The following is a 19,325-nucleotide window of genomic DNA, read 5'->3' as shown; positions in this document are numbered from 1 at the left end:
TAAATGGTTCGTAAGGTACAGTAGGAAAATAATTGTCCAGGGATCCAAGAAAATCTATAGACATAACAGAACATTCATCACAAAATTAGAGTCAAATGATAAAACTCATCAATTCCCGTTAGTATGTACATGTATATAGAGATAATTTCATGCCCATTTGTGTGTGTGTGTGTGTGTGTGTGTGTGTGTGTGTGTGTGTGTGTGTGCACGTATTGCAGATGTAGATTCAGCCCAGGTAAATCCTACTTCCTTCTCCTACATATGAGAACTATAGGTAAACTTTTCATGTATATTACTACCCGGACACTACTCAACAGGCATTTAATAGTTTATTATAAGAAAGTTTAAAACTTCAGAACTATTGATAAGGTACTTTTGGGGAATGGCCCACTCTTTACACAAATTCTCAGTGTAATTGTGGGGGCAAAGGATGGTTCACTAGGCAGTCATTTCTGAATATATTTTTTGTAAGAATATTCACTGTTCAATGACTTATTTATATTTGGAAAAATCCTACCTGGGAAATTGGGATCTGATGTTTAATCAAGGAGTCTCAAATGGGGGGTAACATGAAGAACTGTGTTTTATCCTAAAGGGACATGGCTTTTCTAAATGTTGAAAAACAGTACTTTAAAGGATTATTTTAGGGCCTAAAGCCGCCTTAAGACACTGCACGGTTTGGTCAAAAATGACCGAAAAAAGTATTTTGAAAGCTATAAGCTTATATCTCATGTCACGAAACAGTATGACACTGACCTAAATTTTAAGAAAAAAATTATTATGAATTTAGCTTTTATTCAAAATTAAATAAGCAAAAGCAAAAGTTTAAGAAACTTTTACAAAGTACTTACATAAAAGAAAGTTAACAGGGACAGTCACAAGTTTGCAACAAATAATTACAAAAGTATCTAGGGCAGCATGAATACAAACCATGTCACAGCATGGTGATCTAATTGTGATATGAATAAGGCATAGCTAACATTTGCACCAAGACCAGAATTAAAAAATAAAACATACTTTAAAAGCTTAGTTCTACATTAAGCTTCTTCTCTTCCCCCAGATCCTTAATGGGTTTAGCCTATGTAATTCTTTTAAACAAACACATCATGTCAAACTATAAATTATATAGATGGGCAGTTAATGTGAAAAGCCCCCTAAAATGTACAAACTAACTGGTACTGAATTGAGTTCTCCATTTACCTTTATGTACAATTAAATGTAAACCATATTTTCACAGTTTTAAGTGTTTTATGAATAGATGCACAGTACCATGGCAGGTTTGCAATTGTTCCTGAAAACTGGCTCTAGGTTCCGCATCCAAAGCCTGTTGGCCTTTAGGACGCAAGTATTTACATAAATAAGAAACTGTGTCATAGTCAATGGTCAAGACAGTTCAGCAAGAGCAGTATTTCCAACCAAGAGAGATACTCAATACCATAGTTTACATACTTGTGCAAACAGAAGCATTAGGACAGATATATCTGAGGCGAATTCAACTTGCAAAAACTTGTGTCGCTACTGTTGTAAACTTGGGCAATAACCAACCCTCAGCAAGGCCTGCTCTCTATGGCTTTTTTTTTCTTTTAAAATTTTAAAGCCAGAGAAAATGCACACACGCACGCGCACACACACACCCCACATACACACAGTTCTCATTTTGTTTTAGAATATGGTACATAGTGCAACTTTATCACAATGTAGAGGTTTGACACACATTCAGTGTGTGTTTTTCTGTGCAAGTTCTTAGTGGTCTAAGTCCTAGTTGAAGAACCACATGATTCAGGAGGTTGAAGGGGAGGGGGGGGAAAGGTTTCATTACATTTCTCAAACCAGCACTGGATGTGCAAAAGGCAGCAGACAATCTGGCCGTCAACACAGCCAGATTAGGGTAACTTTAAAGGAAGATCCAAGCAGTTAGTTACTTAGATTGGTCTCTAGAAAAATAGGTCAGTATGTGCTGTATCTTTGTCAACCGTTCTTTCAAAGACTTCATTGACAAAACGGACAGCTGGTATCGGGGATCTACAGGAAGAACTGCAAGAAGCCACCAACACCATGCGGGTCCATTAGGGGTTGCCTAAAAATAACCAACAGTTGATAGTATTAATAAAATACATATCTATGTAACAAACAGTAACAAATCAACAAGCTACTCTTCATTGAGCACTTTACTATGTGTCCAATCCTACCTCAAATTCTTTTAATAGGCATGTTAGGAAGGCTATTAAGCCCCTATAAAATGGGGAAACGGAACACCAGAAATGTAAATTGTCTAAGACTGAAACCCAGACCTGACTCTATGGCCAGCCTTCCTTCCTTCCTCTGCCCCGCGCTGCCTTATGGCAGGGTTTCTCCGTTCCGGGCTGCTGACATGTGGGAACGTTCTTCAGCAGGATGTTGGACCTCTATCCACTAAGATGCTGCTGGTAGCACTTCCCGGCAGTGACAGTGAAAGTTGTCTCCAATTACATGAGGAGTGACGTAGCAAGGGAAAAAGCAGTTGAGCTGTCAAAGAATAAGACACTGCCCCAATGGACCGCAGGCACAAAACTGTCCTAACTGGGAACTACTTTCTTAAAATACATATTTAAAGCATTAAGCTAATCGATATTTAAAAATGCCTTCAAAGCACTGTGGAATCCTAGGCAAGATACAAGAAAAGGTCTCAGCGTCTAGTTTTGTTTGAAAAATAAACATTTCCAGCAAAGAAGTCCTTCTGATGTTGCAAGGGCTATCTAGTGGCTATTGAAAGAACTTGGAATTTATACAAAAGAATTTTTAAGCCACTGCTATTGCACACTTGATTGCTTTTTATTGGAACCCGAGGTTTCAGATTGACCAAAGGAGCTCCTGAGATCAATGGGGATCCCTCTAAAATCTCCCTCTAGAATCAAACTAGAGTTGCTGTATTTGTGGACTCTCTGTTCTCAGCATCACTCCCCCCTCCCTCTTGCATTTCAGAGCAGTCAGAAACATTGCCCAGAATCCATTCCCTCACAGGGTTCTGGGTTAGACTTGGCTAAGGAGACGCATACTTTGGTGAGATGTGGAAGTTGGAAGAGAAGAAACCATTGTTCTCTGCCAACTATTGCAAAGTATTGGAAGATCTGCAGAAACCTTCTAGAGAATTCTTAACCACCTGCTACAGACTGATACTGGTGGGTACCTCCCTAATCGGCCTAAGAATTACAGCAACTTCTCTGGAAGTTGTTGAGAAGATGGTGCTTCACTGTGTCAGGCTGAGATCTATGGTGGCAGGTTCCCCATCTCCCATCAGTGATGTCCCTGATCTTCACTCCTCTAGCTCTGCCAACAGCTGTGTCATCTCTACATCTTACAATAAACCACCACCACCACCCCCCCACCGCCGCCTGGATTATACAGCGTGGGGCTTTTGTTTTCCTAAGTCCTGACTCCCAACAATACTACTAGAAAGCAGTGCTAGAGGACTGAATAATAATTCAGTGAAAGTAAGGTTGAGATTTTACATTTAAATATACTTGTTCGATTTTAGGATTATCAAAGGCTATTTCGATCACGTCTAATCAGATTCAGGTAGCCAGGATAAAACAAATGTGTGGCAACTGCTAGGATGGGAACACAGAAGGAGTACTCAATTCGGAGATAGTCTGATGTTAGAATTTCAAGTTCTGTTGAAGGATTCAGTTGGGATTCAGACAGACTTAGGCCAGCCTTTGAAAACCAGAATGAGGTGCGGTGTCCATCTTCATCTATTTATTTACAGCCATTCCATTATGAAATCTACCATCTGACCATCAACATTTTATCCCAATTAAAACGCTTAGCTCTAAAAGTTAGCGTTTTGATGGATCGATCTATCCGATTTTCCAGAATGGGGATACTTCTTTTTGTGCGTCTTACAGTACCTACTGCACAGATCGGCTTGCACAGAAAGTGCCTTCTATACATTAAACTTAAACCCGAAGGACTTGAGCAAGACCATCAAAACAATAGTTTCCTGAGGAGTGAAGTATTAAATGGAAAGAGACACAAATGAATTGAAGTAGCAAGGAAAAAAGTTGGAGATGAAAGAAGACTTCTAGAAAGTACAGAAAATGAGACCTCTCCCAACTGTCAAAGAACAGCTGACTGGCTCCAAGGCCAACTAGGTCTCTTAATTATGATTTACTAGGTGGGTACCATTTTACTAGAATGTTCCACCTTTCATTCCTTATCCCTCTTTCAGGCAAATCCCCCATGAAGGGCTTTCTCCTTCTGTGCGCTCACAGCTACCTCAGCTGACAACTCTGTCCTTGCCCATTCCTATACAAATTGTAGTGGATACCACTGCTCTGGAGAATATGGTCATGATTTTACAGACAACAGGGACAAAGGAAATGCTGTGCAAAAGGGAAAACAAAACAAAACAAAAACTTAAAAATCCACTAATTTGAGTTTATTTAAAAAAAAAAGTGAGACTTTTGGAAACAATATCAAAGCCATCATACCTGAAGGTTTTCCTCCCTCCCAGGCATTGAGCCAAAGTGCTGAAGAATTTGGCTTCGAAATCTGTCTCTTAAATTCTGAAACCAGCTGCAGGCTTGTGAGTATACCAAATCATGAAGCTGTCTGAGATTCTTGATGTCCTCTTCATTCTCAACCTAGAAACACAACAGTCAGTCAGACTTGTGTCTAGTGTTCCTGTCCATTATCCCTAACCCTACAGAAATGAAAAAATAATATAAATTTAAAAACAGGCAATACCTATTTCAGTGCTGGATCAGAGTATTACACAATATACATTATGTGTTTCTGCCTCACCTAGTGCCCGTGGCCAGACAAAAGCAGCACCTGCTGAGCGCCATGCCGTCTTGTCGAAGAAGCAAGGCAATACTGCAGAACCCTCCCAACAGCCCCCAGCTGGGGGCGGGACTCCTGAGAGTGAGTTCTTGGAGAAAGGTCTACACGAATTTGGAATTCCTTTTTGTCTTTATGGATTAATGGCTTTTGAAAATGGCAGAACAAGAAGGAATACAGTTGTTGCAATAAAAGGGAAGACTGGGGGGAAGTTTAAGGCAGAGATAACATGGCAGAAAGCAGTAATAGGATGGAGAACAAGCATAATGACACCTTGTACCAGGGAACTGGATTAAAACAAGAAACTAAAACCAGTATATCAAAAGAGAGAATAAATTATGCCACAATGAAGTGCTTGCTGTGAAGGCCAAGGCTGGGACTACCTCCATCATCCCTCCCTGCACCCTGCAGACTATTGCAAACACAAAATTAAATGCATCAGCCTTGAAGCCTAAGATCCCCTGTGAGGCCTCACAGAACATGGGAGAGAAAATAGAGCATTAACTCCTCCATCTTGCATTGATTTCTTTAGCACACACTTCTATCCCACTCGCTCCATGCCAGGGAGCGCTGAATTTCACATACATTAACTCATCTGAACAAATACCAGGCCTGACTCAGCCTTTCATACTTTTAGAATGACTCACTATAAAAACAACAAAGGGACTCTGAAAACATACTTTTTATTTGTGAAAGATTTGAAATGAAAAATACAACTAAAAAGCACCTGCTTTTTGCACAATGTGAATGTACTTAATGCCACTGAACTATAGACTTAAAAACGATTAAACTGGTAAATTCTGTTAATAAAAAGGTGGAGGAACCATACAATTGAATTCTGGTCTTGGAATGACTATGTAAGATTCAGTCCCCTGCTAACACACACTGGTCTTGACAGGAGCTAGAAATAACCTTGTGACTTGTTAAAACTATTAAAAAAGAAAACTACTTTGCACCTTTCCAAAATTCAAGCAAACAAACCAGGGGCTGCAGAAAACAAGAAATGACAAAAAGGCTAAGTGCCTGAGATGGAAAACAGAGCTGGCTAAAAGCAAGCAGAACTTTAAGACTTCAGTAGAAGTCACAGAAAACAGAAATACTACACTAAGGAAAAAAAGAAAATTGAGAAGCTTTTCCAGAAGAGACAAGAAATCATTATATAGATGAGGCATTAAGATGAGGAAAAATTATTAGACATTCCCAAGACTACAGAGAACTGTTTCTAAACATCAAATCCATAATGCTTTCAATATGCTATTCTGTTGTCCCATATTTATATATAGTCATAGGGTTAGCCATATACTCAAGGGATTTTGTTATCAAATCCAAATGTGAAGATGTAAACTTACAAAAAGCTAAAATGGGGCATTACTTTTACAAAGAATATTGCCTTTAGCACATGATTCCATTAACCAAGCATTCCTGAGGCACAGACAATATCAATCGGCTCAGAATTTCAACTCACACAATACTTTGTGCCATAGGCCAAAAGAAAAGTGTCCCCATAGCATCTTAATAATAAGATAGGACAGGCGATATCAGACTGAGTTTACCAGAGAGGCAAGAGAGCATAATGATAAAGCACAGCACCTGGGAGCTAGAGCGCTCGCTTTAAGTCATTTTTATTACTCTACCCATAGGATCTTAGGCAAATTAACATTTTTTTACCTTCCTCATCTGCTAGCTGAGTTTTGAAAATTCAATGAGCTTACGTTTGTAGAAGTGCCTAATGCGAGCATTCAATAAACGATTAAAATGAAGGGCCCAAATAAGTCTATGAACAGTGGGAGCATGAGATCAATGGTTTTAGAATGTCCTTCCAAACGAAACTGCCTTTAGTTTGGTACCTAAACTAATTGCAGATGGTGAATTAGATACTGGAAACATCACAGAGCCACATTAACCCTGTCTAAGAAGGTTATCACAACAAATCTCCCCAGGTAAGCTATCACCAATAAGTATAGTGATGGTACTTTCTCAGTGATGTCCTAGACTTTGAACACATCACCCAACTGTGTCTCTTTTATCATTAAGGTTATGTCACACACATATAGAACAGTTTTTAAAGGATTTTGTATTTACATTTATGTCACATTTCAATCTGCTGATTGTATCACTTTTGGCTACTAAATTTAATTAAAAAGGGCAGGGATTAGCAGCTTTCATAATTTAGATGGGTTGAAAGTTCAATCAACTGCTGTTAAGTGCTCACCATGTCCACATCCTTCTAGGACCATGCTGGGTGTAGAGCCTGTAGAAATGAAGATCTACATTCTGGACACCCAAGTTTGCCTGGAACTCTCAGTGAGTAAGAGCAAGATAAGCAAAAGGTAACCTGGAGCTAATCTGTTTAAGTAGCAGTGAGGATCTCTGATAGGAAGAACTGTTTTATGTGCCTGGAAAAATACCAGCCTATATGCCTGTACAGTGCCTAGGGCAGAGTACACCAGAGTGTGCTAAAAAAGCATTTTTTCATACCTTAACATCTTCCAGATATTCAATGTCTGCAGTGCAATATCCATCTTTCATTCCTCTTTTTAAAACCCTAAACCGCTTTCCTCCAACTGTATCAACCACAGACCTTCCATCAGGTAAGAAATGTACATTCCTAATTTGTAACATACAACCATAATCTGCAAAACTAAAAGAGAAATTCTGATTAATATCAAAGTTCAAGCAACAAGCATGCAAGGTCTCAATATTCAAATATAAACAAAAATATTTACGTACAAAAAAAGCATACCTATTTTGTGTATCAGTGACACACATCCCAAACTGTTTGGTTCCCGTCTGTATACTTCTTCGTATCATCAATCTGTATCTTGGCTCAAATACATGAAGAGGGCAAGGCACAGTGGGGTAGGCCATAGTGCAAACAAATATTGGAACATTCTTGGTCAAGCTGAAGAACAAAGAAGTTTCATTATCACACATCAGAACATTAAAATGAGTGAAGCTTGCAACGTTATAAATTAACATAAAAAATTAGCTCTAAATGAGGTGATTTTTATTTTTGCCAAGAACAAGAATCAGCATCTCCTTCATTAAGCTCACACAGATGCAATATTAATACTAAAAATCTGTGATCCTCTTATAAAAGTAAATCTGAATTTAAGATACCAGATTATATAGAACTAAATTATCTTTACAAATAAACAGTATAATTAGTATTTTGTATTAAAAATCTTTAAAATATATGTAACATAACAGTTAATCTTTTGTGCATAAAATACTCTTAGAGAAGGAAAAATGAGCTCCCACAATAGACAAAAAGCAAATCTTTAAGATTCTTAGTGCATTTGAAAATATTTTAATGCACTATCAAAAAACAGATAACTCAGTAACTAATTTTCACTGCCAGATTGGCAGGAAATAAGAAGGATAAAGGCAACGCCCAGTTCTGGCAAGCTTGTGGGAAAAACTGGCAGTGTGGAGAGTGGTTTGAAACCGTACAACCATGCTGAAGAAGAATCTGGCTGCATGCGTCAAAGACTAAAAAGTTCATATCCTTTGAACTTCTAGAAATAATTCTATAAGCACTTTAAGACTGTTTACTGTAACATTGTATACAGTAACCAAAACTTAGAAGAGGGGACTAGTAAAATAGACATAAACACAAAATGAAACACTGTGTTTTCATTAAAAGATCTATACGTGTTGGGCGCCTGAGTGGCTCAGTTGGTTAAGCGACTGCCTTCGGCTCGGGTCATGATCCTGGAGTCCCGGGATCAAGTCCCACATCGGGCTTCCTGCTCGGCAGGGAGTCTGCTTCTCCCTCTGACCCTCTTCCCTCTCGTGCTTTCTATCTCTCATTCTCTCTCTCTCTCAAATAAATAAATAAAATCTTTAAAAAAAAAAAGATCTATACGTGTTGACTTGGAACAAAATAAGGAGATTATAGACTAACATGAATAAAATGATCCCGTTTTTGTTTAAAATGTATTTATAGATTGTGACCTCCCTCCTCCCCTCCCCTTACAGGCTCATTTGCAGTATTTTCTAGGTTTTTTTCAAAAAGACATAATTATGTAAAAGTAATATTTCATAATACAAGTGCTAGTTCCTCTTTTAAAAATGTGTGTTCTACCATCACTGAGCACCCTATTTGGTTTTCTTTCAGCTCTTATGTTGACAAACAGTATACCTATTAATTAGGAAAACTTTTAAGTACCAGGGGATGAGCTACCTTTTTAAAAAAACAGCCTTTAAAAAAAAGCAGCAAGACTCCCTCCAACTTCCCTGCATCACACTCAGCCCCCCTCCCGTGACTACTTCATCTCTCATTGGAAGATTCCACTCTTCTGCCGAGTCTGGTTGTGTCACTATATTTAAAATTTCAAAAATGTATCTGAGGCTTTCTTATATCCAGCTTTTTGCAGTGTTGATCAAAAAGGTTCATAATCCTCATATCAGAATATTTTCTATCCTAAAATCATACAATAAAACCCATGGAAGACAAATCAGTATCCATTTCGGTAAAGAGAAGATTGGAAATCGTTCGTCTGTGGAAGGCCACTGGCCCAGTGAAGACAGTCAGTGGACACGTACTAAGTTTGCAAGCACAGTTTTTTCTTAGAAAGTAAGAAAAAATGTATTTTGAGACGTAATGGAAACAAAGGGTATTAAGTAAAAACAGCATGTGAAAATTGCAATTCTGTTCTTTTAGAGTGAAAGAAAAAGAGTTAAGAAATTAAACACCTAGGAAAGAAATTGAGAGAGACTCGTGTGACTGGAGCAAGAGGGAAAGACACGAAGGGAAAAGAACGTAAGAGGACAAGGAAGAAAGAATACAGAACACAAGCAGGTCCAATCTACCCAGCCCCGACCAGCCTTTGTGTGCTCGCTCTTTAGAGGGGTCTACAGCAGCGGTACCACTCTATCCCCAAGTTCCCTCCTGACACTAACTTAATCTGCTACCACTCAACAATCTTCACTAATTGAGAATTTGGCCCCTAAATCACTCCAATTTCAGACTCAGGCCTCAAGGTCCCACCCCCTTCCTGGCCTCTAATTGGCTACCGTGCCTGCCAATCAGGCCATTTCTCCTCAACCCCCTTCTTGCCCTGCCTTAGGGGGAACGAAGGTAGTTGAGGGCTCCGTTCCCAGTCCACTGCCTTGAAGTCACTGTAGGAAATACCCCCTCTGCCTAAAAACCTGCTTGGGGCAGAGTTGAGTCGACAACCTCCAGTGGAAGATCTGGAAGTTACCAAAGAAACTTCTAAAGACTTCTGTCTGTTGAGGAGAGGGGGTTAGCTGACCAGGATTTGTTTAAAATACGCCTTTGGCTAGACTGGGTTGAACTCCAGACAGGATCCAGCTTGCTGGGAGGAGGTCTCTCCTTACTGGGTCAAAGGGCGGGGATTACATTAACTTTATGAGAAGAAACTTACTGTGAGAGCTCAGCAGTTTCTTCATCATATATTTTTTTTCTCTCAGACAGCTCATCAGGCAGATACTTCACTATCAATTCTTCCAACAGCTGTGTGACACAGTACCTCCTATCTGCTAGATACTAAAAGACAATATTATTTTACATTCCAGTGCTTTTCCTACGGTATAAAACAGGCAAAACAGTTGAACTGAATAGAGTAAAGCCTTAATTACATATTTACACAGTCGATTCTGAATGAATGGGTGAGGGGGAAGGAAGATGACAATGGATGGCGCTAAACAGGTCCACCTGCCCAGGCTGTGTCCAAGACCATTCAGGCTACACGGCTGCAGCAGAAACTGCGCCCTGTGCACAAGACCCTGGTCTGGCTGTGGCCACAGATTCCTTCTTAACAGTCAGGCCTGCCCTGCCCGCTCCTCACAAGCAAAACTATTCCCTTTTTGGTTCCTGATTTCAGTGGCAGAGTTTTCAGATCATTTTTCTTTCAGATTTTCCTTCCACTGTCACTTGCTATCACTCAGCCCCCCACTCTATATAAAATGGTATATTTGTACTACTCCCTCAACACTCGGGAAAAACTGCTAAAAGCCACCCCTCTCCCTCCGAGAAGCCTGCCTATCCTGCAAGGTCTGGCTCCAACTTTACCTTTTCCACAAAGTCTGCCTTAACTATTTTTCTGTCTCCCACAAAGCCCATTTTTACCGCCTTTACCACGTAAAAGGCAGTTATCACACCCTGCACTGTATTATATTACATGGACAAGGAGACATTCTATTTCTGCAGATAAAAACTGCCTAAGGCTGGGGACTAAGTCAGAGTGTGTGTACAGAATTTTGGAACAATGACCAATATAAATTTCTTAAAACTAGCGAGGAACAACTCTTGGGAGACAATCACAAGATAAAGAGAAGCCATACTTTTAATCTGCAGATGCAGCAAAAATAAGGGTTTGCCATTATCCGATGAAGAACAGAGGAGGAGGAAGAGGGAATGTGAGGGGTTGGGAAACGGGTAATAGGAGTGGTTGTCAAACTTTAGCATCAATCAGGGCTTGTTAAAATGCAGATTGCTGAGCCCTAGCCCAGAGCTTCTGATTTAGTGGCTCTGGAGTAGGGTCTGAGAATTTGTATTTCTAACAAGTTCCCAGGGGAAGGGGAACACATTTTGAAAACCATGAGGCTACATATTCTATATAATAATATATAGTGTAATACTCATGTATTAAATTTGGGGAAATACAACCTCTCTTACATTACCGAGAGGAATCTAAATTTGTACAATATTTCTGGGGGACCTAGGCAACGTGGCAATTGGTTTTGAGTCTTATGAATATACGACTTTTGATTAGTAATTCAACCTTCCAGAAATTTTATCCTAAGGAAACAAAGATGCAAAGCATAGTATATATATAAAAAAAAAAAACCCACCACTTACATACTCAACATTAGGGAAATGTTAAACCAATGGACTATTCTGCTATAAAAATCCTATCTTTAAAATACATTCAAATGAAAAAATGAGCAAAACAAAATAACAAGTAGGAAAAGTGTAAAACTATACAGCACATCGATTTGTTCTTTAAAACATATATTAGATTTTACCTATTATACAGGGTATCTTTAGGACACAGGAAAAAGTTATTTTCAAACAGGATGTTAATTGTATTTTTAAATAATATGCTTATTTTGTTTTCCTTCAAACTCTAGACATTTTTTTAAGGTGAGCTATCTCTACATTTAAAGCCATGTATCTAATTACTAACTTGAGAAAAAACATAATAAATATACTACAGAGTATCTAAAAACCTGGAAACACAGGAAAAACAGCATGATTAGAGTACTTCACCTGAAAGTATATCAGCTGAAATGTAACTAACAAACTCTTTGTGAAAATTCTGTACATGGTTTTATGTCTTACATACTGGCTTGTTATGTAAGACCCATATCAAATGTAATAATACACATATGCTATTATGGTATCTGTACAGAGCTGTATTTTCTACATAGGAAATAACTATGTAAATTCAATTGCAAAATGTCTTATCAATTTTTCATTATTTGGAAGGCACTTTTTTCTTTAAGCAATCCTGTCACCCACAGAGACCGGATCACTCTCCCTGATCAATGCTATCCTTGCAGTTGGAGCTTACCTCACCTTACGGGGGCTCCAGTCACCCAAGCAGGACTGGGAGAATACTGTCTTCCCACTGGTTACAGAAGATATGCACCTGAGATCTAGCTATTTCCCTAACACAGGTTACTAGCATTGACCACTGACTATACAAGGGGTGTAGGAAGCTGTGCCTCCCTCTCTTCTGTCCAGTATACCACTTTCTAGAGCTGGGCTGCCCAAAGAGTAGCCACCAGTGAGTAGCCACCAGTCACATGTGAACACTTACATGAGAATTAATTAAAATACAGTTCCTCAGTTGCACTAGCCACATTTCAAGTGCTTCATTACCACATGTGGCTAGTGGCTACCATGTTGGACAGCACAGATATAGAGCATTTCCATCAATGCAAAAAATTCTATTGGACAGAGTTGGTCCATACCTTAAGGGGGTAGGCCTAAGGCTGAAATCTAGGCTATTATTAAGGGTGGAAGACAGGGCAGTTGGGTTTCCCCAATACTGTCATCATTAAAATGGAACCAATTCTAGACCAGGTACTTGGCCATCCCCCACCTTGTTAAAAATAAATAAAGGGGGCGCCTGGGTGGCTCAGCTGGTTAAGCAGCTGCCTTCGGCTCAGGTCATGATCCCGGGGTCCTGGGATCGAGCCCCGCATTGGGCTCCCTGCTCCGTGGGGAGCCTGCTTCTCCCTCTCCCTCTGCCTGCCTCTCTGCCTACTTGTTCTCTCTCTCTCTGTTAAATAAATAAATAAAATCTTTAAAAAAAAAAATAAATAAATAAATAAATAAGTACATGGGGCTTGGCCTCCAGGACCACCCTACTTTCCCCTGTGCTCTCTAAACTCACATTTCTCCAGCACTAGCATTTGTGTAATGAAGCGTTATCCTTCTTGGTCACGTAGCATACATAATGTAACTTATTCTGAACATGATAATCACTATTTCTGTGGCCAAATAGAAATCAATGTTGCCAAGCTTAAGAACAATAAACAGATAAATATAAAATGTTTACCTCTTTTAAGCTTTCTTTGCAAAGAGGACAGTACGGTGTATGATCTAAACAACGCTCAAGGCAATTCTTACAGAATGAGTGTCCACAAGGGGTTGTTACTGGCTCAAAAAACAACCTGAAATCAACCAAAATACCTGTTAGTTTACACATTAAACTATCCACTGGAAAAAGCGAATAATGGAACCATTATTTGGAAGGAGGGTCTAGTGGGCAGGAGAGGAAGGAAGGGGCAGTGACAAATGTAATTATGCCCTCCTGAACCTTTTAAAAGTTCTCATCAACAGGGGTGCCCTGCCAAGGGCCTAAAACTATAGTGACTAATGGAACAGCCACTCACCACATGGGGCTACTGAGCACTGGAAATGTGGCTGGTCCAAACTGAGAAGTACAATAAATGTAAAATACGAGATTTCGGAGACTATGTGCAAAAGAAATAATGCAAAATATTCACAATTATTAGTTGTATAGATTCTTATTTTATCATCACTTTAAAATGGCTTCTTAATATGCTTATAAAAGCCTTATTATGGAAAATTCATTAAAAAGAATAACCCAATAAACCTTACAGTTGGATCTTAAATATTAGACTTAACACCATATGTAATAAACAATATAGAAAAAAACTGATTTTACTTACACTCTAATTCTTTCCTGAAACATGATACTTTTGAATTTCCTAGAAGTATTGTTAGATACATAGGTACTTGAGAAGTCATCTGGCCTCCTGCCCTCGCCTCACAGATGAAGAAGCCAAGGCGCAGAGGTAGGGGACCTGCTCGGAACTCAGCTAATTCCTACCAGCCTGATGTGGCCCGTACCAGGTCTCCTGACTCTTCATGCACTGTTCCCTTGACTCCACCACAACTTAGGTGGAAAATGTTCTTTCAAAACTATTGGTCTTCTAGAATTATAGGCATTCTGCATAATGGAAATCTTTATCCAATTCTACTTAAAAAGGATTTTATAGTTAAGATATAAAAACAAGACAGAATCATATACACACAACCATGTTGTTAGAATTTTGACCCAAATCTGAAACCATGGATGTATCTACATTTCAGTAATATGTGTACCTTCCACAGTACTTTCCAATTTCCTAGACACTTTTTTATATTTAAGTCACGTGATTCTTACACCACCTGCAACGTAGGCTATGCAAATACTGACCCCACTTTCTAAGCAGGAAAAATCGAGAGCGTTCAGAGATTAAGATATTTGCCCAAGATGTGCAAGGTATTTCTATGTTTTGATTTAGTCCAGTATTCTGTCACTTTACAATGCCTATTAGATTACCTTTATCTACTCTCTATTTTATTAATATAAAATATTCCTCATTTATGAAACTTTACATACTTACCTCATGCAGAGAGAACACTCAAAATCTGAGACATCAATTAATTCTTCTGGGATGTGACCAGAAGTTAATGAAAATGTACAGACTTCATTGCGAGTTTCTATTAAAACAAAGAGACAGGACTATCTTTAGGAAAAAGTTTAAAGACCATTCTAAACAAGTAAATGTGTTCTCTATGACTGTAGTGACATTTTTACCTCCTTGTTTTTTAAGCTTATTTCTTCCATCTTCATCTACAATCACATCCTGGTCTAAAAGAGACAATTTTCTTTTCAGCAGAGCACCTTTTTCTTGAACAGAGAGTAAAGGTTCTGAGGACACTCTTTTTAAACAGTCCTCTCTGGCAGGCATTTCTGTTGAATGTATAGCCTGTGCTGACCAAGCACGGTTTAGGCTTCCTCTGATAAGCTCTGACGTGACCTCTGGTACCTCTTCGTTCTACAAAAATATAATAAACAAGGGTGTCTGTATTTCTTCACTATTCTTTATTGCTCTCACCAAGAATCAACTGAAATGAAATTCCAGTGTCTCATAAGGTTCATTTTACTGTTCAGTTAAGAACACCAACTTTTAATTCTAAAACCCTGATAAATAAATGACTTTTGCCAGTAATTATGTAGCCCTAGAAGTCAACCTGATATGTTACAATGAGGTTTACGCAGTTATGCTAATATACTTGTTCCAACCAGGGCAACTAAAATAAATACCATGTTCTATATTTTCCACAAGACAAAGTTTTCTGATATGCCGGGTGAACTAAAATTGTGATTAATGGGGCACCTGGGTGGCTCAGTTGGTTGAGCGACTGCCTTTGGCTCAGGTCATGATCCTGGATTCCCGGGATCGAGTCCCACATCGGGCTCCCTGCTTGGCAGGGAGTCTGCTTCTCCCTCTGACCCTCTTCCCTCTCGTGCTCTCTATCTCTCATTCTCTCTCTCTCACATAAATAAATAAAATCTTTAAAAAAAATTGTGATTAATGAACAAATATTTTACATAAAAGTGTAAAATAAAAGGCTACAGATAAAATCTAATTAAGACAATGCTTAATAGGTGTAAGACTGTTGAATCACAGACCTGTACCCCTGAAACAAATAATACATTTTATGTTAAAAAAAAAAAAAAAGAAGACAGCAGGAGGGGAAGGATGAAGGGGGGGATCGGAGGGGGAGACGAACCATGAGAGACTATGGACTCTGAAAAACAAACAGGACTCTAGGCGGGCGGGGGGGGGGGATGGGTTAGCCTGGTGATGGGTGTTAAAGAGGGCACGTACTGCATGGAGCACTGGGTGTTATATGCAAACAATGAATCATGGAACACTACATCAAAAACTAATGATATAATGTATGGTGATTAACATAATATAATAAAAAAAAAATCACTAGCAAAAAAAAAAAAAAAGTGCCTAAATAGATTCTAGTGCTCCAAACGAAGAAAGTGAAAATCATAATGTGTAAAGAACCAGATGGACTAAACCCATGAAAATCTTTTCTCACCCCTTACCTGCTCTGGACTAAGCTCACTGGCAGAGTGAGACTCTTCCGTTACTGAAGGAAAACCAAAATGTTTGTTTTTACTACATGGCAAAGAGCTCCAGGAAGAGTCCTTCAGGCCTTCTTTTAAGTTCTCAGGTGATAATAAATCACATAAAATCTGTAAAAGAAATATTATAAAAGTAATGGAAAATATAAAATATTTGGCTACTGATACTTTAAAGTTATCTAATATTTACAAAATTTTAGAAAATTCATAGCATTGTTTTTAATGAGCAGAGGAAGAAGACATTAAGTAATAAGCAGAACTGCCAAATCATCCCAAAAGTCTTGTAATACCAAGGTGTGCCTTAAATGGGGGTCAGATCACCTCAAAGAAATAATTCAAAGGGCAGGCATCAGAGCAGCTAGACGACTAAGCTAAGAAGGTACCCAAAATAAAAACTGACTTTTTAATGAAGGATTGTAAAAAGAAGAGCTCTTAAGAGAAGTAGAAAATATTTACCTCTGAACTTTAGTGAGTCCTATCCTGTCAAAATGGTTCACAGTTCTCCCACCTCAAAGTAGATTGTGAGGCTGGACTTAAAAAGTGTTTAAGTGAACTAAAGAACTTGTCTAACTACAACACTCTTAAAATTCCACGTGTTTATACTGAATTTAGCTTCTCACTGAACAAGAAACCTGCATGGGCAGCTACCACTGCCCAGCTCTGGGATGGGAGCACCGTATGGCAGCTGTCCCATATAGCGGGGATTAACCTGAAAGGCAGCTACTGTATTACAATTTCTGGGTGCTTCTATCGGGAATACATCTACACATCTAAACGCTAAAAAAAAAAAAAAAAAACCCAATAACAACAACAACAAAAAAACGGTAGTTAAGTTAGGGGAAGAACCTGGCTAGAAGGAAATGAGAAGGACTCAAATGGTTTTGATCGTCAAATAAGCTGTATTAAATGAACAGCAGAGCATTTCTTAAAGTCTAAATTCAGAAGTTTGGTTTTTCAGTTGTACTATCTCTCAAACTCACAAAAACGAGATTACTCGTGAATCATTACAATGTAAATAAAAAGATATTCAATGTAAATAAAAGTGCATATCTGGTAGGAGCTCAAGCAACACCCCCTTTAATGAACATTTTAAAATTTGTGTTTTTACATTTCTCCTGGTTTCAAAAAAAAAGTATTGAACACTCAAGTACTCTAGAACCCAGCAGATCCAGTAGGTATTTACCAAAGAGATAGAAAAATATGTCCACAAAATGACTGGTACAAGAATGTTAGTTCACAGCAGCAACTGGTAACGACCCAAATGAAAATCACTACTAACTAATACCATAAATTGTGGTATGTTTCTACAACGGAATGCTTAGTGAACAATAAAATAAAAACTTGCTGGATGTATCTCAAAACTATTATGTTCTGCAAAAAAAAGCCAGACACAAGAGTACACGTTGTGGGATTTCACTTGCATGAAGTTCTAGAATAGGCAAAACTACTCTATGGTAATAAAAATCTAAACAGTAGTTGCCTGGGAGGAGAGATATAGGGGATTTGCTGAAAAGGGAATGACTGAACTTTCTAGCATGATGGAAATATTCTACATCTTGACTGGGCTGCTGTTACACAGATGTATAATTTCCAAAAGACTGGACTGTAAAATCCACGCATTATATGTAAAATATACCACAATTTACAAACAGCATATTGGGAGAAAAATATTTCAAAGCATCAGCTGTTTTGCATTCACCTAACCTTATTAAAGGTCAATTTTTAAATATTTACAGAAATGTAAGGATATTTAGTAGCAGGGAAAATGCAAAATTATAAGCCCTTAAAAAGTCTGCCGTGTCCCCAGGGAGATACCACTAAGAAATGTAAAACAGAATACACACAATAGTGAACAATTTTTTGTTAAATCAATGGGCTAGAATGTATATGCAAACAAACCTCATGGAGGATATACTGATGTTAGCTGTATTCATGAGGCATTGGGGATCTGAGAAAATTTTCAAAGTTCTCATACTTCAAAGTGCACAAGAATCTCCCTGGGTGCTTGTAAAACTATGCAGAGATTCTAATTCCAACAGTCTGTGGTGAAGTCTAGGAATCTTTACACTTACCAAGCACCCAAGGTGATTCTGACAAAAAGCCACAATGTAAAAAACACTATAAAGGTGATAAATAACAGTCATGTTTTGTGGATATTGAGGAGAGCACCATGATGGCACTGCGATTATACCAGGGTACTTTCCAAAAAATTTTTTCAAAGACTCTAGTCTTTCCGGATGCTCTGTGAATATGTTTGACGAAAGCTGAATGCTACTCTCATGTTAGCATAGCAAAACCTCTGAGAACTTCTGAAGAAACCTGTTTAACTTGGTTTAACCCAACGTTCCCCAAAGTCATTTAGCCAGAGAACTCCTCCCTTTTTTCTTTACATCTACTAACACACTACAAAACAAACTCTGGAAAGTGGTATATGGATTACTGAGAAAATTAAGGCAGAACAACTTGGGGCAATACTATGAGCAACCATGAAAATAAGCAAAACTTAGGCTGGAACTTAAAAGCAAAACACAGGCCAATAAAAATTCCTGAGTTGGGGTCCCAAAGTGAGAAGAGAAAGGGCCAGAAAACTTCCCTAACCTGGGGAAGAAAACAGAATTTCCAGGTCCAGAAAGCACAGAGTTCCAAAGAAGATGAATCCAAAGAGATCCACACCAAGACACATTATAACGGAAAAAGAAAAATTTCAAGACAGAATCCTAAAAGCAGCAAACGAAAAAATTTACTATATGAAATGGAAATCCCACAGGCCATCAGATTTATCACCAGAAACTTTGCAGGCCAGAAGAAAGTGGCATGACCTAGTCAAAGGGCTGAAAGGAAAAAACTTCCATCCAAGAATTCTCTACCCAGCAAGACTGTCATTCAGAACTGAAAAAAAGATTAAAAGTGTTCCAGACAAGCAAAGTCTAATGGAATACATCACACTACACTGGCCCTACAAGACATGTTAAAAGGACTTCTCTGAACTGAAAAGAAATGGAACTAATTAATAAGAAGAAAATATATCAAAGTAAACATGTCAGTGGAAAACATAAAGTAGATCAATCACTTATA

At 38.5% G+C, this 19,325-nt stretch overlaps 1 protein-coding gene across 1 annotated transcript in view; it reads right to left on the bottom strand.

Moving 5' to 3' along the window:
• Positions 1 to 323: 323 nt before the first annotated feature.
• LONRF1 (LON peptidase N-terminal domain and ring finger 1) overlaps positions 324 to 19,325 on the bottom strand; it is a 40,196-nt gene continuing 21,194 nt past the window's right edge. Inside the window, exons 4-12 of the mRNA XM_028094143.2 lie at positions 16,212 to 16,361; positions 14,904 to 15,144; positions 14,710 to 14,806; positions 13,353 to 13,467; positions 10,209 to 10,330; positions 7,562 to 7,720; positions 7,297 to 7,459; positions 4,470 to 4,622; positions 324 to 2,077 (exon numbers count right to left, since the gene is read on the bottom strand). Of these exons, the coding sequence (XP_027949944.1) occupies positions 1,919 to 2,077; positions 4,470 to 4,622; positions 7,297 to 7,459; positions 7,562 to 7,720; positions 10,209 to 10,330; positions 13,353 to 13,467; positions 14,710 to 14,806; positions 14,904 to 15,144; positions 16,212 to 16,361 (1,359 nt within the window). The 3' untranslated portion in view covers positions 324 to 1,918. The remainder of the gene's footprint in view (positions 2,078 to 4,469; positions 4,623 to 7,296; positions 7,460 to 7,561; positions 7,721 to 10,208; positions 10,331 to 13,352; positions 13,468 to 14,709; positions 14,807 to 14,903; positions 15,145 to 16,211; positions 16,362 to 19,325) is intronic.

This window comes from Eumetopias jubatus, unplaced genomic scaffold (genome assembly GCF_037043125.1).
Source record: "Eumetopias jubatus isolate StellerSeaLion01/CBP00866 unplaced genomic scaffold, mEumJub1_p1.0 scaffold_2, whole genome shotgun sequence".
NCBI lineage: Eukaryota > Metazoa > Chordata > Mammalia > Carnivora > Otariidae > Eumetopias > Eumetopias jubatus.
Note: the sequence above shows the minus strand (reverse complement) of the source record. Positions and strands in the feature narration are given on the sequence as shown.